At 55.3% G+C, this 22,199-nt stretch overlaps 1 protein-coding gene across 1 annotated transcript in view; it reads right to left on the bottom strand.

Moving 5' to 3' along the window:
* Positions 1 to 3,858: 3,858 nt before the first annotated feature.
* Positions 3,859 to 22,199, bottom strand: part of LOC139257447 (Y+L amino acid transporter 1) — a 19,303-nt gene continuing 962 nt past the window's right edge. Inside the window, exons 2-7 of the mRNA XM_070874502.1 lie at positions 22,167 to 22,199; positions 16,754 to 16,857; positions 15,485 to 15,581; positions 12,510 to 12,659; positions 8,761 to 8,944; positions 3,859 to 5,075 (exon numbers count right to left, since the gene is read on the bottom strand). The exon at positions 22,167 to 22,199 is cut by the window's right edge and continues 91 nt beyond it. Of these exons, the coding sequence (XP_070730603.1) occupies positions 4,984 to 5,075; positions 8,761 to 8,944; positions 12,510 to 12,659; positions 15,485 to 15,581; positions 16,754 to 16,857; positions 22,167 to 22,199 (660 nt within the window). The 3' untranslated portion in view covers positions 3,859 to 4,983. The remainder of the gene's footprint in view (positions 5,076 to 8,760; positions 8,945 to 12,509; positions 12,660 to 15,484; positions 15,582 to 16,753; positions 16,858 to 22,166) is intronic.

Genomic DNA, 22,199 nt, shown 5'->3' with positions numbered 1-22,199 from the left:
ATCCTTTCACATTAATATACACCCTTTCACATTAATATACACCCCTTCACATTAATATACACCCTTTCACATTAATATACACCCCTTCACATTAATATACACCCTTTCTCGTTAATATACACCCTTTCACATTAATATACACCCTTTCTTATTAATTTACACCCTTTCTCATTAATATACACCCTTTCACGTTAATATACACCCTTTCACATTAATATACACCCTTTCACGTTAATATACACCCTTTCACATTAATATACACCCTTTCACGTTAATATACACTCTTTTTCGTTAATATACACCCTTTCACGTTAATATACACCCTTTCTCATTAATATACACCCTTTCTCATTAATATCCACCCTTTCACGTTAATATACACCCTTTCTCATTAATATACACCCTTTCACATTAATATACACCCTTTCACGACCTCAGCATGTCCCAACGTGTTGTTCCAGCCAATGAAGTACCCAGTGACGTGTAGTTGCTGTTGCACTGTCGGGACACGTGACAGCCAATGAGATAATGACCAGCTCATCTGTTCTCCGGGATGTTGGTTGAGGGATGAATATTGGCCCCAGGACACTAAGGAGAACTTACTCGCTCTTCTGCGAAATAGTGCCCTGGGATCTTTTACATCTCAACAGTAATGTACTCCAGTGTTATACATGACAGACCCTCACCCACCAACTGTCCCTCCGACAGTGCAGAGCTCCCTCAGTACTGCCCCTCCGACAGTGCGGCATTCCCTCAGTACTGCCCCTCCGACAGTGCGGCACTCCCTCAGTACTGCCCCTCCGACATTGCGGCACTCCCTCAGTACTGCCCCTCCGACAGTGCGGCGCTCCCTCAGTACTGCCCCTCCGACAGTGCGGCGCTCCCTCAGTACTGCCCCTCCGACAGTGCGGCGCTCCCTCAGTACTGCCCCTCCGACAGTGCGGCGCTCCCTCAGTACTGCCCCTCCGACAGTGCGGCGCTCCCTCAGTACTGCCCCTCCGACAGTGCGGCGCTCCCTCAGTACTGCCCCTCCGACAGTGCGGCGCTCCCTCAGTACTGCCCCTCCGACAGTGCGGCGCTCCCTCAGTACTGCCCCTCCGACAGTGCGGCGCTCCCTCAGTACTGCCCCTCCGACAGTGCGGCGCTCCCTCAGTACTGCCCCTCCGACAGTGCGGCGCTCCCTCAGTACTGCCCCTCCGACAGTGCGGCGCTCCCTCAGTACCGCCCCTCCGACAGTGCGGCACTCCCTCAGTACTAACCCTTGAAGAGGTATTTTTGTACATTTAGTTTGTTTAATAGTTAAACCTGTAATTCACATTATTTAATATATATCGGTGGATTCCTCCTCGTATTGTACACCATTCAGTTTGATACAGTGATACAGACCGGGGCAGTCATACCATGTGACGTGTGTGTAGTATTCTGCTACTGAGGCTCCCTCAAGCTTGCAAAACATTTCATGTGGTTAAGTAAGCACAGGGTGAGGTCAATCAGAGTTCAATTTGCCCTTGTGCCGGCAGTGGCTCAGGAAGCTACTGGCAGATTTCGGGCCCTGCCTCTGACCCCGAGGATGAAAGACCTGCCTTGGGTTTGAGATAACGGGTAATGAGTGTACTGCCTGGCTCCAGTACCAACCTGTTCACCGAGGGACAGAGGTTCGTCAAAACCCAGCAAACAATTAAACAAAGGTCTCACGCACCGCCAAAAAACTGGCACCCGCCTCGATCCCTGTCCACTCACACTCTGCCGCTCGGGCACGGTGATTCTCCCGATCACCCCCAGGGTTCTCGCCTCGCGGTGGGAGGGGCACCAGGCCGTTAACGAGACCATTAATTGGACTATCGACTGGGCCAATAACGAGCCCTTCAGCCAGACCGTGAGATCCACGCGGTCCGCTCTGGTTGGGGTTTTCGACGCGTAATTCGGTCCCCTAGGGTTTGTGTGCAAGGAGGGGAGCAGAGGGGGGGGAGAGGGGAGGGGGGAGAGGGGAGAGGGGAGAGGGGGAGAGGGGGAGAGGGGAGGGGGGAGGGGGGAGAGGGGGAGGGGGGAGGGGGGAGAGGGGGAGGTGGGAGGGGGGAGAGGGGGAGAGGGGAGGGGGGAGGGGGGAGGAGGAGAGGGGGGAGAGGGGGAGAGGGGGAGAGGGGAGGGGGGAGAGGGGAGAGGGGAGGGGGGAGGGCGGAGAGGGGAGGAGGAGAGGGGGAGAGGGGGAGAGGGGGAGAGGGGGGAGGGGGGAGAGGGGAGGGGGGAGGGGGGAGAGGGGGAGAGGGGAGGGGGGAGGGGGGAGAGGGGAGGAGGAGAGGGGGGAGAGGGGGAGAGGGGGAGAGGGGAGGGGGGAGGGGGGAGAGGGGAGGAGGGAGAGGGGGGAGAGGGAAGGGGGGAGGGGGGAGGAGGAGAGGGGGGAGAGGGGGAGAGGGGGAGAGGGGGAGAGGGGAGGGGGGAGGGGGGAGAGGGGAGGAGGAGAGGGGGGAGAGGGGAGGGGGGAGGGGGGAGGGGAGAGGGGAGAGGGGAGAGGAGAGGGGGGAGAGGGGAGGGGGAGAGGGGGAGGAGGAGAGGGGGGAGAGGGGAGGGGGGAGGAGGGAGAGGGGGGAGAGGGGAGGGGGGAGGGGGGAGGAGGAGAGGGGGGAGGAGGAGAGGGGGAGAGGGGGAGGGGGGAGAGGGGAGGGGGGAGGAGGGAGGAGGAGAGGGGGGAGGGGAGAGGGAGAGGGGAGGAGGAGAGGGGGGAGAGGGGAAGGGGGAGGGGAGAGGGGGGGAGGGGAGATGGGGAGAGGGGAGGAGGGAGGGAGGGGGGAGAGGGGAGGGGGGAGGAGGAGGAGGAGGAGAGGGGAGGGGGGAGGGGGGGAAGGGGGAGGAGGAGAGGGGGGAGAGGGGAGGGGGGAGGAGGAGGGGGGAGGGAGAGGGGGAGGGGGAGGAGGAGAGGGGGGAGAGGGGGGGAGAGGGGGAGGGGGGAGGAGGAGGAGGAGAGGGGGAGGGGGAAAGGGGGGAGAGGGGAGGGGGGAAGGGGGGGAGGAGGATAGGGGGAGAGGGGAGGGGGGAGAGGGGAGGGGGGATAGGGGGGAGAGGGGAGGGGGGATAGGGGGGGAGAGGGGAAGGGGGTAGGGGAGGGGGGGAAGGGGAGGGGGGGGAAGAAGAATGGAGGGAGGGAGAGGACGGGAGGGGAGAGGGGGGGGAAGAGAGAATTGGAGAGGAGGGGAGGGGAGAGAGGAGGGGAGAGAGGAGGGAAGTATGGAGGGGAGGGGGGGAGGGAGGGGAGAGGGGAGGGGTAGTGGTTTGGAGGGGAGGGGAGTATGGAGGGGGAGAGGAGGGGAGTGGAGGGGAGGGTAGAGGAAGGGAGGGGAGAGGGGAGGGTAGAGGAAGGGAGGGGAGAGGGGAGGGGTAGTGGATGGGAGGGGAGGGGAGGGGAGGGGAGGGGGGGAGAGGGAAGGGGTAGTGGATGGGAGGGGAGGGGAGTGGAGGGGAGAGGAGAGGTGAGGAGTAGTGGATGGGAGGGGAGTGGAGGGGAGGGGAGGGGGGGGAGAGGGTAATGGAGGGGAGTATGGTGGGGAGTATGGAGGGGAGTATGGAGGGGAGTATGGAGGGGTGGGGAGAGGGGAGTATGGAGGGGTGAGGAGAGGGGAGGGGTAGTGGATGGGAGGGGAGGGGAGCGGAGGTAGTGGAGGGGAGTGGGTAATGGAGGGGAGTATGGTGGGGAGTATGGAGGGGAGTATGGAGGGGAGTATGGAGGGGAGTATGGAGGGGAGTATGGAGGGGAGTATGGAGGGGTGGGGAGAGGGGAGGGGAGAGGGGAGGGGAGAGGGGAGGGGTAGTGGATGGGAGGGGAGTGGAGGGGAGGGGAGGGGGGGAGAGGGTAATGGAGGGGAGTATGGTGGGGAGTATGGAGGGGAGTATGGAGGGGAGTATGGAGGGGAGTATGGAGGGGTGGGGAGAGGGGAGTATTGAGGGGTGGGGAGAGGGGAGGGGTAGTGGAGGGGAGGGGAGCGGAGGTAGTGGAGGAAGAAGAGGGGAGGTGAGGGGACGAGGCTGTACACCTCCCTCACCCTCCCTCCCTCCTACCCTCCGTCCCTCGGATGAACCACACAGAGGAGAGCGTGTAGTGCGGTTCCCCCGGGGTGGTATCGGGGGATGTGGAACTCCCGTCCCGAGGAGGCTCTGGGACCAATGGAGCAGCAGGATGGGGGCGAGTGGGCTCCTCCGTGTGCTGTAAAGGTCAATGACTCGGTGAAGCCGAGGAAGATGCGAGGGGGTTATGGCGAGGGCACGGGGGCGAGTGGGCACTCGTTACATGGATTGTCCTGGCAAAACCCAGCAGCCGAATGGCCTGCTCTCCGCGTGCTGTGAACGGCCAAAGGCTCGACGCCAAGCGTCAAGACGTCTCTGTCAGCAAACGTCGCGGTCCCGCCCTGCTCGCTCAGCGATCAGCGGAGTTTGTCGACAACGACACAGGCCGACAGACGCGGCTGGTAGTGAGGGGGCGGGGGGGCGAGGGGGGGGGGTGGAGTCGGGAAGCCTCAGGCCTACAAACACCCCCTCCCTCCCTCCCAGCTCGATCGGTGCTCAGTACCTCCCTCCCCGCCCCCCCTACACTCTTCGACTATCGAGGAGGCCTGGACCAACCCCATAAAAACCCAGCTATTTCATTGGGTATCTTTGCAAGGCCGATAACCGGGGTGCAAGAGGCAAGAGGGTAACAGTGTCCAGTGTAAGAGTACTGTACATTCGACATGACAACAGGGTTCACACCACACACGGTGCACGCTGACCCGAAAGGCACGACATCAATTCCAATCTGTCCTTGGCGATTATTCAGTCCGCCTGTCGCTCGTTGCTTGGCCCAGCGGCAAAAAGCCTGTCCTGTAGGCCTTGGCTGCATTGCTGCTCTGCTGCGGCCCTCCGCTCGTTTCCCTGGCAACCGGGCCTAAAGGGTGTGGTGGTGGGGGGGGGGGGGGGGAGGTGTGGCGGGGGTCATAGGCTGTGACCTCGGCCTGCTCAGTGCGATTTTCTCTCCTTCCCCTTTTCCTCGATGTCCATCTCAGTCAGGACACAGTAGCACACGAGCTGGGTGTACTTGGTAACGGAGGCTGGGGGAGAAAAGGCAGTGTGTGTTGAAACAAAACCAAACTGTCCGTTACATTGACTCCCGCTGATCGAGACGGGACACCCGAGAGATCGCAGGAAGACTCGCGGCCTCCCCGAGTCCGTACGGAGCTTCTACCGACCCGGGAACACGTCGGAAAAGCTGCTTTTCACCACGCAACACGCAGGCGCTGAAAACCGGCTTTTCCGATCTGTCAAGCTGCAACTTGCTCCAGTTACCCAGGGTATTGGTGAGGCCACACCTGGAGTACTGCGTGCAGTTATACAGGGTATTGGTGAGGCCACACCTGGAGTACTGCGTGCAGTTACAGAGGGTATTGGTGAGGCCACACCTGGAGTACTGCGTGCAGTTACACAGGGTATTGATGAGGCCACACCTGGAGTACTGCGTGCAGTTACACAGGGTATTGGTGAGGCCACACCTGGAGTACTGCGTGCAGTTATACAGGGTATTGGTGAGGCCACACCTGGAGTACTGCGTGCAGTTATCCAGGGTATTGGTGAGGCCACACCTGGAGTACTGTGTGCAGTTATACAGGGTATTGGTGAGGCCACACCTGGAGTACTGCGTGCAGTTATACAGGGTATTGGTGAGGCCACACCTGGAGTACTGTGTGCAGTTACACAGGGTATTGGTGAGGCCACACCTGGAGTACTGCGTGCAGTTACACAGGGTATTGGTGAGGCCACACCTGGAGTACTGCGTGCAGTTACACAGGGTATTGGTGAGGCTACACCTGGAGTACTGCGTGCAGTTTTGGTCTCTGTATTTACGAAAGGATATACTTGCTTTGGAGGCAGTTCAGAGAAGGTTCACTCGGTTGATTCCGGAGATGAGGGGGTTGACTTATGAGGAAAGGTTGAGGAGGTTGGGCCTCTACTCATTGGAGGTCAGAAGAATGAGAGGTGATCTTATCGAAACATATCAGATTATGAGGGGGCTCGACAAGGTGGATGCAGAGAGGATGTTCCCACTGATGGGGGAGACTAGAACTAGGGGGCATGGTCTTAGAATAAGGGGCCGCCCATTTAAAACTGAGATGAGGAGGAATTTCTTCTCTCAGAGGGTTGTAAATCTGTGGAATTCTCTGCCCCAGAGAGCTGTGGAGGCTGGGTCATTGAATATATTTAAGGTGGAGATAGACAGATTTTTGGGCGATAAGGGAGTGAAGGGTTATGGGGAGCGGGCGGGGAAGTGGAGCTGAGTCCATGATCGGATCAGCCATGATCGTATTAAATGGCGGAGCAGGCTCGAGGGGCCGAATGGCCGACTCCTGCTCCTGTTTCTGATGTTCTTATGATCCGCAGATCGGGAACGAGGACATTTTCAAAGGGCAGGATTGCGGGATTTACCCATCTCCTGCCCAGCAACAGTCCTCACAATTTTAGTGTCTGAAATAGCAAGCACATAGCCTACTTTTACAGGCGTAAGAGTTTTAAAACATACAGAAACATAACGCAATAACACTTAACAAACGCATTTTATTGTCCAAACCCTACCCACAAGTTAAACTTATTTAAAACTATAATTTTAAAAACTTTATAAAAAATGGGATAATTTTTTTTATAGAAGACATTAATAACTTTAATTTAAATAAATCTTAAATATGCAGTGCATATTTTCTATTTTTTATTAGCGTTTGGGTGTATGGGGGGGGTTTCTCAATAATACTAATACTTACTACAGCTTACGGACGTCCCGTTATTGTGAATGAGAAAATACTGCAGCTTGATTGGCTGCCCAGAGCCATGTGACTCCAGCTTACGGATATTACCGGGATCTCGAGCGAGCGCAGCAGGAACGGTAAGTTTGCAAATTTATCCCCTTTTTCAGTCGTTTGCCCGCGGGAAGACCTCGACCGCGATATCAACCGATAAGGGAGTGAAGGGTTATGGGGAGCGGGCGGGGAAGTGGAGCTGGGTCCATGATCGGATCAGCCATGATGGTATTAAAGGGCGGAGCAGGCTCGAGGGGCCGAATGGCCGACTCCTGCTCCTATTTCTGATGATATGCCATCACGCTTGCCTCATCAGCGTTGCTCTGATGACTGACAGCCTCACTTCCGCTCCTTATTACGGACTCGCGGCTCCCGCCCCCATAACGACCGACTTCTGCTCCGCCCGAAGAAAAGACAAGAGCTGAATTTTGCGTGTCTACCATGGCGGTGAAAACACTGGAAAAGAAGGGAGGTGAGACCCGTTGCCGGTGGGGGTGAATTTCAGCCCCCAGAACTGTGCACAGTGCTCCCAGTATGATCTGGAGACCAGAACTGTGCACAGTGCTCCCAGTGTGATATGACCAGAACTGTGCACAGTGCTCCCAGTATGATCTGGAGACCAGAACTGTGCACAGTGCTCCCAGTGTGATATGACCAGAACTGTGCACAGTGCTCCCAGTATGATCTGGAGACCAGAACTGTGCACAGTGCTCCCAGTGTGATATGGAGACCAGAACTGTGCACAGTGCTCCCAGTGTGATATGGAGACCAGAACTGTGCACAGTGCTCCCAGTGTGATATGACCAGAACTGTGCACAGTGCTCCCAGTGTGATATGACCAGAAATGTGCACAGTGCTCCCAGTGTGATATGACCACAACTGTGCACAGTGCTCCCAGTGTGATATGGAGACCAGAACTGTGCACAGTGCTCCCAGTGTGATATGGAGACCAGAACTGTGCACAGTGCTCCCAGTGTGATATGGAGACCAGAACTGTGCACAGTGCTCCCAGTGTGATATGACCAGAACTGTGCACAGTGCTCCCAGTGTGATATGACCAGAACTGTGCACACTGCTCCCAGTGTGATATGACCAAAACTGTGCACAGTGCTCCCAGTGTGATATGGAGACCAGAACTGTACACAGTGCTCCCAGTGTGATATGACCAGAACTGTACACAGTGCTCCCAGTGTGATATGACCAGAACTGTGCACAGTGCTCCCAGTGTGATATGGAGACCAGAACTGTGCACAGTGCTCCCAGTGTGATATGGAGACCAGAACTGTGCACAGTGCTCCCAGTGTGATATGGAGACCAGAACTGTGCACAGTGCTCCCAGTGTGATATGGAGACCAGAACTGTGCACAGTGCTCCCAGTGTGATATGGAGACCAGAACTGTGCACAGTGCTCCCAGTGTGATATGACCAGAACTGTGCACACTGCTCCCAGTGTGATATGACCAAAACTGTGCACAGTGCTCCCAGTGTGATATGGAGACCAGAACTGTACACAGTGCTCCCAGTGTGATATGACCAGAACTGTACACAGTGCTCCCAGTGTGATATGACCAGAACTGTGCACAGTGCTCCCAGTGTGATATGACCAGAACTGTGCACAGTGCTCCCAGTGTGATATGACCAGAACTGTGCACAGTGCTCTCAGTGTGATATGACCAGAACTGTACACAGTGCTCCCAGTGTGATATGGAGACCAGAACTGTGCACAGTGCTCCCAGTGTGATATGACCAGAACTGTGCACAGTGCTCTCAGTGTGATATGACCAGAACTGTGCGCAGTGCTCCCAGTGTGATATGGAGACCAGAACTGTACACAGTGCTCCCAGTGTGATATGACCAGAACTGTGCACAGTGCTCCTAGTGTGATATGGAGACCAGAACTGTGCACAGTGCTCCCAGTGTGTAAATGGAAATTTGCTGTTGCTGATATTACCTAATATCGTGCGGAGAAACTGCGGCCTCTTGTGCTCAGGCAGGTAGACTCCCAGGAAGTAGAAGGGGACTCCGGACAGTGCGATGCCGATCCCAATCAGGGAGTTCATGGTATCACTGTAGAGGGGCACGGCCACCAGGAAGATGGTGCAGAGGCAGAAGATGATGGGGTAAAAGAGACTGAGCTACGGGCGGAAGCAGAGAAAGAAATGTGGAACGTTAGCGGCTGAAAGTGCAGACCTAGCCAGTCGAATAGCCACAGCAAGCTCTCATAAACATTCAAACCGAGGCTCCGTCTGCCTTCGCCGGTGACATGACAGATCTCCAAGTCGATGCATAACTCAAAAACTTATTATATATTTTATTTATATAGTGCCTTTAACATGGTAAAATGTCCCAAGACGCTTCACAGCAGCGTTACAGACAAAACAGATAAACCCAGCCACAAAAGAAGAAATTAAGGCACATGACCAAAAGCATTTTGAAAAGGTAGATTTTAAGGAGTGTCTTAAAGGAGGCGAGAGAGGTGGAGGGGTTTAGGGAGGGAGTTCCAGAGCTTAGGGTCCAGGCGACTGAAGACACGGCCACCGATGGTGGAGCGATTAAAATCAGGAATGCTGAAGAGGGCAGAATTTGAGGAGCATAGACATCTTGTGGGCTTGTGGGGCTGGAGGGGATTACAGAGATAGGGAGAGGTGAGACTGTGGAGGGATTTATAAATAGGGATGAGAATTTTGAAATCGAGGTGTTGCTTAACTGGGAGCCAATGTAGTTCAGCGAGCACAGGGGGTGATGGGTGAGCGGGACTGGGTGTGAGTTAGGACACGGGGCAGTGAGCACAGGGGGTGATGGGTGAGTGGGACTGGGTGCGAGTTAGGACACGGGGTCAGTGAGCACAGGGGGTGATGGGTGAGCGGGACTGGGTGTGAGTTAGGACACGGGGCAGTGAGCACAGGGGGTGATGGGTGAGCGGGACTGGGTGTGAGTTAGGACACGGGGCAGTGAGCACAGGGGGTGATGGGTGAGTGGGACTGGGTGTGAGTTAGGACACGGGGCACAGCGGGTGATGGGTGAGTGGGACTGGGTGTGAGTTAGGACACGGGGTCAGTGAGCACAGGGGGTGATGGGTGAGTGGGACTCGGTGTGAGTTAGGACACGGGGTCAGTGAGCACAGGAGGTGATGGGTGAGTGGGACTGGGTGCGAGTTAGGACACGGGGTCAGTGAGCACAGGGGATGATGGGTGAGCGGGACTGGGTGTGAGTTAGGACACGGGGCAGTGAGCACAGGAGGTGATGGGTGAGTGGGACTGGGTGCGAGTTAGGACACGGGGTCAGTGAGCACAGGGGGTGATGGGTGAGTGGGACTCGGTGCGAGTTAGGACACGGGGCAGTGAGCACAGGGGATGATGGGTGAGCGGGACTGGGTGCGAGTTAGGACACGGGGCAGTGAGCACAGAGGGTGATGGGTGAGTGGGACTGGGTGCGAGTTAGGACACGGGGCAGTGAGCACAGGGGGTGATGGGTGAGTGGGACTGGGTGCGAGTTAGGACACGGGGTCAGTGAGCACAGGGGGTGATGGGTGAGTGGGACTGGGTGTGAGTTAGGACACGGGGCAGTGAGCACAGGGGGTGATGGGTGAGTGGGACTCGGTGCGAGTTAGGACACGGGGCAGTGAGCACAGGGGGTGATGGGTGAGCGGGACTGGGTGTGAGTTAGGACACGGGGCAGTGAGCACAGGAGGTGATGGGTGAGTGGGACTGGGTGTGAGTTAGGACACGGGGTCAGCGAGCACAGGGGGTGATGGGTGAGTGGGACTCGGTGTGAGTTAGGACACGGGGCAGTGAGCACAGGGGATGATGGGTGAGCGGGACTGGGTGCGAGTTAGGACACGGGGCAGTGAGCACAGAGGGTGATGGGTGAGCGGGACTGGGTGCGAGTTAGGACACGGGGCAGTGAGCACAGGGGGTGATGGGTGAGTGGGACTGGGTGTGAGTTAGGACACGGGGCACAGGGTGTGATGGGTGAGTGGGACTCGGTGCGAGTTAGGACACGGGGCAGTGAGCACAGGGGGTGATGGGTGAGTGGGACTGGGTGTGAGTTAGGACACGGGTCAGTTAGCACAGCGGGTGATGGGTGAGTGGGACTGGGTGTGAGTTAGGACACGGGGTCAGTGAGCACAGAGGGTGATGGGTGAGTGGGACTGGGTGCGAGTTAGGACACGGGGCAGTGAGCACAGGGGGTGATGGGTGAGCGGGACTGGGTGCAAGTTAGGACACGGGGCAGTGAGCACAGGGGGTGATGGGTGAGCGGGACTGGGTGTGAGTTAGGACACGGGGCAGTGAGCACAAGGGGTGATGGGTGAGCGGGACTGGGTGTGAGTTAGGACACGGGGCAGTGAGCACAGGAGGTGATGGGTGAGTGGGACTGGGTGCGAGTTAGGACACGGGGTCAGTGAGCACAGGGGGTGATGGGTGAGTGGGACTGGGTGTGAGTTAGGACACGGGGCAGTGAGCACAGAGGGTGATGGGTGAGTGGGACTGGGTGCGAGTTAGGACACGGGGCAGTGAGCACAGGGGGTGATGGGTGAGTGGGACTGGGTGTGAGTTAGGACACGGGGCAGTGAGCACAGGGGGTGATGGGTGAGTGGGACTCGGTGCGAGTTAGGACACGGGGCAGTGAGCACAGGGGGTGATGGGTGAGCGGGACTGGGTGTGAGTTAGGACACGGGGCAGTGAGCACAGGAGGTGATGGGTGAGTGGGACTGGGTGTGAGTTAGGACACGGGGTCAGTGAGCACAGGGGGTGATGGGTGAGTGGGACTCGGTGCGAGTTAGGACACGGGGCAGTAAGCACAGGAGATGATGGGTGAGCGGGACTGGGTGCGAGTTAGGACACGGGGCAGTGAGCACAGAGGGTGATGGGTGAGCGGGACTGGGTGCGAGTTAGGACACGGGGCAGTGAGCACAGAGGGTGATGGGTGAGCGGGACTGGGTGCGAGTTAGGACACGGGGCAGTGAGCACAGGGGGTGATGGGTGAGTGGGACTGGGTGTGAGTTAGGACACGGGGCACAGGGTGTGATGGGTGAGTGGGACTCGGTGCGAGTTAGGACACGGGGCAGTGAGCACAGGGGGTGATGGGTGAGTGGGACTGGGTGTGAGTTGGGACACGGGTCAGTGAGCACAGCGGGTGATGGGTGAGTGGGACTGGGTGTGAGTTAGGACACGGGGTCAATGAGCACAGAGGGTGATGGGTGAGTGGGACTGGGTGTGAGTTAGGACACGGGGCAGTGAGCACATGGGGTGATGGGTGAGTGGGACTGGGTGTGAGTTAGGACACGGGTCAGTGAGCACAGGGGGTGATGTGTGAGTGGGACTGGGTGTGGGTTAGGACACGGGGCAGTGAGCACAGCGGGTGATGGGTGAGTGGGACTGGGTGTGAGTTAGGACACGGGGCAGTGAGCACAGGGGGTGATGGGTGAGTGGGACTGGGTGTGAGTTAGGACACGGGGTCAGTGAGCACAGGGGGTGATGGGTGAGTGGGACTGGGTGCGAGTTAGGACACGGGGCAGCCGAGTTTTGGATCACCTCTAGTTTACGTCGGGTAGAATGTGGGAGGCCGGCCAGGAGTGCGTTAGAATAGTCAAGTCGGGATGTAACAAAGGCAGGGATGAGGGTTTCAGCAGCAGAAGCAGAGGCAGGGGCGGGTGATGTTAGGGAAGGATCAGAGGGAGGAACGTAGCCACCGACGTACCTTCAGTGGCCTGGCTCGATCTGGCTCCTTCCAGCGGAGGTACAGCTGCCCTGCGATCGACAGACCCACGAACAGCCAGTAGCTGAAGCTGTAATAATTAATCAGCTGGAAGATGTCTTCAACGCAGAGATACACACAGGCCATGGCACCCTGTGGACAGGAAGTGACGTCGTAAAACAGGCAACCCCCAGCTTCTACACTGTCCCATCAAACACTCCCAGGGCAGGTACAGCACGGGTTAGATACAGAGTAAAGCTCCCTCTACACTGTCCCATCAAACACTCCCAGGGCAGGTACAGGGGGTTAGATACAGAGTAAAGCTCCCTCTACACTGTCCCATCAAACACTCCCAGGGCAGGTACAGCACGGGGTTAGATACAGAGTAAAGCTCCCTCTACACTGTCCCATCAAACACTCCCAGGGCAGGTACAGGGGGTTAGATACAGAGTAAAGCTCCCTCTACACTGTCCCATCAAACACTCCCAGGGCAGGTACAGGGGGTTAGATACAGAGTAAAGCTCCCTCTACACTGTCCCATCAAACACTCGCAGGGCAGGTACAGGGGGTTAGATACAGAGTAAAGCTCCCTCTACACTGTCCCATCAAACACTCCCAGGGCAGGTACAGCACGGGGTTAGATACAGAGTAAAGCTTCCTGTACACTGTCCCATCAAACACTCCCAGGGCAGGTACAGCACGGGGTTAGATACAGAGTAAAGCTCCCTCAACACTGTCCCATCAAACACTCCCAGGGCAGGACCAGTGGGGTTAGATACAGAATAAAGCTCCCTCTACATTGTCCCATCAAACACTCCCAGGGCAGGTACAGGGGGTTAGATACAGAGTAAAGCTCTCTCTACACTGTTCCATCAAATACTCCCAGGGCAGGTACAGGGGTTTAGATAGAGAGTAAAGCTCCCTCTGCACTGTCCCATCAAAGACTCCCAGGGCAGGGACAGCACGGGGTTAGATACAGAGTAAAACTCCCTCTGCACTGTCCGATAAAACACTCCCAGGGCAGGTACAGCACGGGGTTAGATACAGAGTAAAGCTCCCTCAACACTGTCCCATCAAACACTCCCAGGGCAGGTACAGCACGGGGTTAGATACAGAGTAAAGCTCCCTCTACACTGTCCCATCAAACACTCCCAGGGCAGGTACAGCACGGGGTTAGATACAGAGTAAAGCTCCCTCTACACTGTCCCATCAAACACTCCCAGAGTAGGTGCAGCACGGGGTTAGATACAGAGGAAAGCTCCCTCTACACTGTCCCATAAAACACTCCCAGGGCAGGTACAGGGGGTTAGATACAGAGTAAAGCTCCCTCTACACTGTCCCATCAAACACTCCCCGGGCAGGTACAGGGGGTTAGATACAGAGTAAAGCTCCCTCTACACTGTCCGATCAAACACTCCCAGGGCAGGTACAGCATGGGGTTAGATACAGAGTAAAGCTCCCTCTACACTGTCCCATCAAACACTCCCAGGGCAGGTACAGGGGGTTAGATACAGAGTAAAGCTCCCTCTACACTGTCCCATCAAACACTCCCAGAGCAGGTACAGCATGGGGTTAGATACAGAGTAAAGCTCCCTCCACACTGTCCCATCAAACACTCCCAGGGCAGGTACAGGGGGTTAGATACAGAGTAAAGCTCCCTCTACACTGTCCGATCAAACACTCCCAGGGCAGGTACAGGGGGTTAGATACAGAGTAAAGCTCCCTCTACACTGTCCCATCAAACACTCCCAGGGCAGGTACAGCACGGGGTTAGATACAGAGTAAAGCTCCCTCTACACTGTCCGATCAAACACTCCCAGGGCAGGTACAGGGGGTTAGATACAGAGTAAAGCTCCCTCTACACTGTCCGATCAAACACTCCCAGGGCAGGTACAGCACGGGGTTAGATACAGAGTAAAGCTCGCTCTACACTGTCCCATCAAACACTCCCAGGACAGGTACAGCATGGGGTTAGATACAGAGTAAAGCTCCCTCTACACTGTCCCATCAAACACTCCCAGGACAGGTACAGCACGGGTTAGATACAGATTAAAGCTCCCTCTACACTGTCCCATCAAACACTCCCAGGGCAGGTACAGCACTGGTTAGATACAGAGTAAAGCTCCCTCTGCACTGTCCCATCAAACACTCCCAGGGCAGGTACAGCACGGGTTAGATACAGAGTAAAGCTCCCTCTACACTGTCCCATCAAACACTCCCAGGGCAGGTACAGCACGGGTTAGATACAGAGTAAAGCTCCCTCTACACTGTCCCATCAAACACTCCCAGGGCAGGTACAGCACGGGGTTAGATACAGAGTAAAGCTCCCTCTACACTGTCCCATCAAACACTCCCAGGGCAGGTACAGCACGGGTTAGATACAGAGTAAAGCTCCCTCTACACTGTCCCATCAAACACTCCCAGGGCAGGTACATGGGGTTAGATACAGAGTAAAGCTCCCTCTACACTGTCCCATCAAACACTCCCAGGGCAGGTACAGGGGGTTAGATACAGAGTAAAGCTCCCTCTACACTGTCCCATCAAACACTCCCAGGGCAGGTACAGCACGGGGTTAGATACAGAGTAAAGCTCCCTCTACACTGTCCCATCAAACACTCCCAGGGCAGGTACAGGGGGTTAGATACAGAGTAAAGCTCTCTCTACACTGTCCCATCAAACACTCCCAGGGCAGGTACCTGTAATTTTATGCTGTGGGTTTCAGGTTTCCCCATCACCTGCCCCCCCCGGTCTCCCTCACACGTTCCAGGAAAGACAATGACGCAGCGGGAGATATCCAGCCGGTGGGGGGCATCGCGGGGCGCGCCTCCTGCCGACAGGCCCGCTGGCGAGGCTGACCTCTGACACCCGCGAGGAGCTGAGAAAGTACTTGCCGTGCCCTGCACCTCCCTGTAACCCCTTGTTGGGTGAGGAGGAGGAGGAAGCGATGGGCGACCCATTGACCGCGGCCAACTACTTACGTTGAACAAGAGAGCGGGCACCGGTGTGAAGCGTTCGACCTGGATCATGCTCAGCGCGTCGGGCAGGTGACCTTCCCGCGACCCCACAAAAAAGAGCCTGCGGGTCAAAGTGCAAAATCACAATGGTGGGTGGTTTGCTTTCGAGGCATCATCTCTATCCCGCGGCAGACAACAGTTTCGTGACATCACCCCTCAACGGCCTCAGCTCGGGGTGAAGGGGTTATCACACGAGGAACATCGGAACATCACAAACAGGAGCAGGTGTCGGTCCTACGGCCAATCCCAGAGAGCCCAGGGGTCATTCCCAGAGAGCCCAGGGGTCAATCCCAGAGAGCCCAGGGGTCATTCCCAGAGAGCCCAGGGGTCAATCCCAGAGAGCCCAGGGGTCATTCCCAGAGAGCCCAGGGGTCAATCCCAGAGAGCCCAGGGGTCATTCCCAGAGAGCCCAGGGGTCAATCTCAGAGAGACCAGGGGTCAATCGCAGAGAGCCCAGGGGTCAATCCAAGAGAGACCAGGGGTCAATCCCAGAGAGACCAGGGGTCAATCCAAGAGAGACCAGGGGTCATTCCCAGAGAGACCAGGGGTCAATCCAAGAGAGCCCAGGGGTCAATCCCAGAGAGCCCAGGGGTCAATCCAAGAGAGACCAGGGGTCATTCCCAGAGAGCCCAGGGGTCATTCCCAGAGAGCCCAGGGGTCAATCTCAGAGAGACCAGGGGTCAATCGCAGAGAGCCCAGGGGTCAATCCCAGAGAGCCCAGGGGTCAATCCCAGAGAGCCCAGGGGTCAATCCAAGAGAGACCAGGGGTCATTCCCAGAGAGCCCAGGGGTCATTCCCAGAGAGCCCAGGGGTCAATCGCAGAGAGACCAGGGGTCAATCGCAGAGAGCCCAGGGGTCAATCCAAGAGAGACCAGGGGTCATTCCCAGAGAGCCCAGGGGTCATTCCCAGAGAGCCCAGGGGTCAATCTCAGAGAGACCAGGGGTCAATCGCAGAGAGCCCAGGGGTCAATCCAAGAGAGACCAGGGGTCAATCCCAGAGAGCCCAGGGGTCAATCCCAGAGAGACCAGGGGTCAATCTCAGAGATACTGGAGCCAATCCCGGAGATTCCAGAGCCAATCCCGGAAATTCCAGAGCCAATCCCGGAGAGCTAACAACCCAAACCACAACCCCCCTTCCTACGCCCAGGTCTCTCCTGCCCTGCATCCCGGATGGACTCGACAATTCCGACTGGATCTTAAAACGTTTCTGGGGATTATATCGCGCGGGCTAACCTGGAGGCAGCGAGGATGGAGGCGTTAAGACCCCCGAAGCAGGACAGAGCGACGGCCACCATGATGGTCCAGTTGAAGATTCCAAAGATCTGGTCGGCAAACGTCTGGAAAAGCAAAGAGAGGCTCAGAAAAGTAGAGGGGTGGGGGGGAGGGGGTGGCTGGTTGTGGCCAACATAAGACAATAAGAAATAGGAGGAGGGCAAAGGGCCCCTCGGCCCAGCTCGGCCACTCAATAAGATCACGGATAGTGTTCCACCTCAACCCCTGCGGGTTACAGCACTTCAGGCACACATCCAGGTACTGTTTAAATGTGGTGAGGGTTTCTGCCTCTACCACCCTTTCAGGCCGTGAGTTCCAGACCCCCAGCGCCCTCCATCTTCAATCTACTCACGACTGAGCCTCCACAGCCCTCTGGGGCAGAGAACTCCAAAGATTCACCCCCCTCTGAGTGAGGAAATCTCTTCTCATCTCAACAACCGCAACAACAACAACAATATTTATACAGCGCCTTTAACAGGAGCGTTATGAGGCAAACATTTGACACGGAGCCACAGAAGGAGATATTCAAGACAGGTGACCAAAAGCTGGGTCAAAGAGGCCGGTTTTAAGGAGCGCCTTAAAAGGAGGAGAGAGAGGGGTAGAGAGGCGGAGAGGTTCAGGGAGGGAGTTCCAGAGCTTGGGGCCCAGGCAACAGAAGGCACGGCCACCGATGGTGGAGCGATTATAATCAGGGATGGTCAGGAGGGCAGAATTAGAGGAGCGCAGATATCTCGGGGGGTTGTGGGGCTGGAGGAGATTACAGAGATAGGGAGGGGTGTAGGGGCTGGAGGAAGTTACAGAGATAGGGAGGGGCGAGGGCCATGGAGGGATTTGTAAACAAGGATGAGAATCCCTTATCCTGAGACCCCTGGTTCTAGACTCCCCAGCCCAGGGGAAACATCCTCCCCACATCTACCCCGTCAAGCCCTGGAAGAATGTTATACATTTCTGTTATATATGTGGACTTGTATTTACTCTGTACAGCCACCAGAGGGCTCATCCCCTGGAGTCCCAAGGGATCCCATAATCCCTTGGGAGCACAGGTATTCAAGGAGCCTCACAGGTTGGAGAGGCACTCTGGAGACCTGCAATAAAAGACTAAGGTCACACTTTACTTTGAGCTCAGTGTGTTCAGTCTGACTCTTTCTCCACACACAACAGTTTCAATGAGATCATCTCTCATTCTTTGAAACTCCGGAGAGTATACGCCCATTCTACTCAATCTCTCCCCATAGGACAGCCCTTTCCTCCCAGGAATCAGTCTGGTGAACCTGCGTTACACTCCCTGTAAGGCACGTATATCCTTCCTTAGGCAAGGAGACCAAAACTGTGCACAGTACTCCAGGTGTGGCCTCACCAGGGCCCGATATAATTGCAGCAATGCGTCCCTACTCTTACGCTCCAATCCTCTTCCACTAAAAGCCAACATACACGTTCACATCCCCCGCGAGACAGGCAGCTGGGGGCTGGAGAGGGGGGGGGTTGGAACACAAGAAATATTGTTACATATGCAGACTATAGACATACTCTATGTGTAGTCACTGTACAGTTGCATAAGATGGAGACTTGTTCACCTGATGTACTATCAATCAGGTTTACACGGTGTATATACATTCTGGCACCACTTGAGGGTGCAACTGGTGGAGACCAGGGTTTCCTGGCAGGGGCTGTGTAAAAGGGGAGCCACTATGCTTGTGCCTCACTCTGGAGTTACGAGTAAAGGACCAAGGTCACTACAGTTTGAGTACAACACATTGCCTCGTGGAGTCATTCATAGGTACATTGCAGACATCAGAAACAGAAGCAGGAGTCGGCCATTCGGCCCCTCGAGCCTGCTCCGCCATTTAATACGACCATAGCTGATCCGATCATGGACTCAGCTCCACTTCCCCGCCCGCTCCCCATAACCCTTCACTCCCTTATCGCTCAAAAATCTGTCTATCTCCGCCTTAAATATATTCAATGACCCAGCCTCCACAGCTCTCTGGGGCAGAGAATTCCACAGATTTACAACCCTCTGAGAGAAGAAATTCCTCCTCATCTCAGTTTTAAATGGGCGGCCCCTTATTCTGAGACCATGCCCCCTAGTTCTAGTCTCCCCCATCAGTGGAAATAGCTCCCGGTACAGCAACACCTTGATTTTAAAATTTTTATTCTTGTTTTCAAATCCCTCCATGGCCCTCGCCCCTCCCTATCTCTGTGACCCCCTCAGCCCCACAACCCCCCGAGATCTCTGCACTCCTCCAATTCTGGCCTCTTGAGTATCCCTGATTATAATCGCTCCATCATCGGTGGCCGTGCCTTCAGCTGCCTGGGCCCCAAGCTCTGGAACTCCCTCCCTAAACCTCTCCGCATCCCTCTCTACCTTTAAGGCGCTCCTTAAAACCGACCTCTTTGATCGAGCATTAGGTCACCTGTTCTGATATCTCCTTTTATGGCTCAGTGTCAAATTTTGCAAGATCCTGCAAATCCCCCGGGAGGACAGACGCACCAACGTTAGCGTCCTCGACCAGGCCCAACATCTCCAGCATCGAAGCACTGACCACACTCGACCAGCTCCGCTGGGCAGGGCCACATTGTCCGCATGGCCCCCAGACACGAGACTCCCCAAAGCAAGCGCTCTACTCGGAACTCCTTCATGGCAAGCGAGCCCCAGGTGGGCAGAGGAAACGTTACAAGGGACCACCCTCAAAGCCTCCCTGATAAAGTGCAACATCCCCCACCGACACCTGGGAGTCCCTGGCCCAAAGACCAGTCCGCCCTAAGTGGAGGGAGTGCATCCGGGAGGGCGCTGAGCACCTCGAGTCTCGTCGCCGAGAGCGTGCAGAAAGCAAGCGCAGGCAGCGGAAGGAGCGTGCGGCAAACCAGTCCCACCCTCCCCTTCCCTCAACCACTGTCTGTCCCACCTGTGACAGGGGACTGTGGTTCCTGTATTGGACTGTTCAGTCACCTGAGAACTCACTGTTAGAGTGGAGGCAAGTCTTCCTCGATTCCGAGGGACTGCCTGTGATGTTACATAAGAACATCAGAAATAGGAGCAGGAGTCGGCCATTCGGCCCCTCGAGCCTGCTCCGCCATTTAATACGACCATGGCTGATCCGATCATGGACTCAGCTCCACTTCCCCGCCAGGATTAAATTAGGAGGGGGAAAATAGAGTATGAGAGAAAACTTGCTGGGAACATAAAAACTGACTGCAAAAGCTTCTCTAGATATGTGAAGAGAAAAAGATTAGTGAAGATAAACGTGGGTCCCTTGCAGCCAGATTCAGGTGAATTTATAATGGGGAACAAAGAAATGGCAGACCAATTGAACAAATACTTTGGTTCTGTCTTCACGAAGGAAGACACAAATAACCTTCCGGAAATACTAGGGGTCTGAGGATCTAGTGAGAAGGAAGAACTGAAGGAAATCCTTATTAGGCGGGAAATTGTGTTCGGGAAATTGATGGGATTGAAGGCTGATAAATCCCCGGGGCCTGATAGTCTGCATCCCAGAGTACTTAAGGAAGTGGCCCTAGAAATAGTGGATGTATTGGTGATCATTTTCCAAAAGTCTATAGACTCTGGATCAGTTCCTATGGACTGGAGGGTAGCTAATGTAACACCACTTTTTAAAAAGGAGGGAGAGAGAAAGCAGGTAATTATAGACCGGTCAGCCTGACACCAGTGGTGGGGAAAATGTTGGAATCAATTATTAAGGATGAAATAGCAGTGCATTTGAAAAGCAGTGACAGAATCGGTCCAAGTCAGCATGGATTTATGAAAGGGAAATCATGCTTGACAAATCTTCTGGAATTTTTTGAGGATGTAACTAGCAGAGTGGACAAGGGAGAACCAGTGGATGTGGTGTATTTGGACTTTCAAGAGGCTTTTGACAAGGTCCCACACGAGATTAGTGTGCAAAATTAAAGCACATGGTATTGGGGGTAATGTACTGACGTGGATAGAGAACTGGTTGGCAGACAGGAAGCAGAGAGTCGGGATAAACGGGTCCTTTTCAGAATGGCAGGCAGTGACTAGTGGGGTACCGCAGGGCTCAGTGCTGGGACCCCAGCTATTTACAATATACATCAATGATTTGGATGAAGGAATTGAGTGTAATATCTCCAAGTTTGCAGATGACACTAAGCTGGGTGGCGGTGTGAGCTGTGAGGAGGATGCTAAGAGGCTGCAGGGTGACTTGGACAGGTTAGGTGAGTGGGCAAATGCATGGCAGATGCAGTATAATGTGGATAAATGTGAGGTTATCCACTTTGGGGACAAAAACAGGAAGGCAGAATATTATCTCAATGGCGGCAGATTAGGAAAAGGGGAGGTGCAACGAGACCTGGGTGTCATGGTTCATCAGTCATTGAAAGTTGGCATGCAGGTACAGCAGGCGGTGAAGAAGACAAATGGTATGTTGGCCTTCATAGCTAGGGGATTTGGGTATAGAAGCAGGGAGGTCTTACTGCAGTTGTACAGGGCCTTAGTGAGACCTCACCTGGAATATTGTGTTCAGTTTTGGTCTCCTAATCTGAGGAAGGACATTCTTGCTATTGAGGGAGTGCAGCGAAGGTTCACCAGACTGATTCCCGGGATGGCTGGACTGACATATGAGGAGAGACTGGATCGACTGGGCCTTTATTCACTGGAGTTTAGAAGGATGAGAGGGGATCTCATAGAAACATATAAGATTCTGACGGGACTGGACAGGTTAGATGCAGGAAGAATGTTCCCGATGTTGGGGAAGTCCAGAACCAGGGGACACAGTCTAAGGATAAGGGGTAAGCCATTTAGGACCGAGATGAGGAGAAACTTCTTCACCCAGAGAGTTGTTAGCCTGTGGAATTCCCTGCCGCAGAGAGTTGTTCAGGCCAGTTCATTGGATATATTCAAGAGGGAGTTAGATATGGTCCTTATGGCTAAAGGGATCAAGGGGTATGGAGAGAAAGCAGGAAAGGGGGACTCAGGGAATGATCAGCCATGATCTTATTGAATGGCGGTGCAGGCTCGAAGGGCCGAATGGCCTACTCCTGCACCTATTTTCTATGTTTCTATGTTTCCCCATAACCCCTTATTGCTACATTTTGATGCACCAAGTGGTGGGGATTTGGAACGCACAGCCTGATAGGGTGATGGAGATAGAATCAATAGCAGCCTTCAAAAGGCAACTGGGTAAATATTCCAGCTGGAGAGCGGGTAACCAATTGGATTCCTCTTCAAAAGAGCCGGTGCAGATTCGATGGGCCGAATGGCCTCCTTCTGTGCTGTAATATTCTCGGATTTTGTCGGCTGGATGAATTCGGAGAGGCTGATTGGACCTTTCTGTTCCGTTACTTTCCGCGGGGAAAGGCAGTGGAAGCGACACCCCCCCCCACCCCGTGAACTCACCACTGCCACAGCATCGCTCATCAGGATCTCATG

This window comes from Pristiophorus japonicus, unplaced genomic scaffold (assembly GCF_044704955.1).
Source record: "Pristiophorus japonicus isolate sPriJap1 unplaced genomic scaffold, sPriJap1.hap1 HAP1_SCAFFOLD_848, whole genome shotgun sequence".
In the NCBI taxonomy this organism is placed as follows: domain Eukaryota; kingdom Metazoa; phylum Chordata; class Chondrichthyes; family Pristiophoridae; genus Pristiophorus; species Pristiophorus japonicus.
This window is presented reverse-complemented; position numbering and strand designations above follow the sequence as displayed.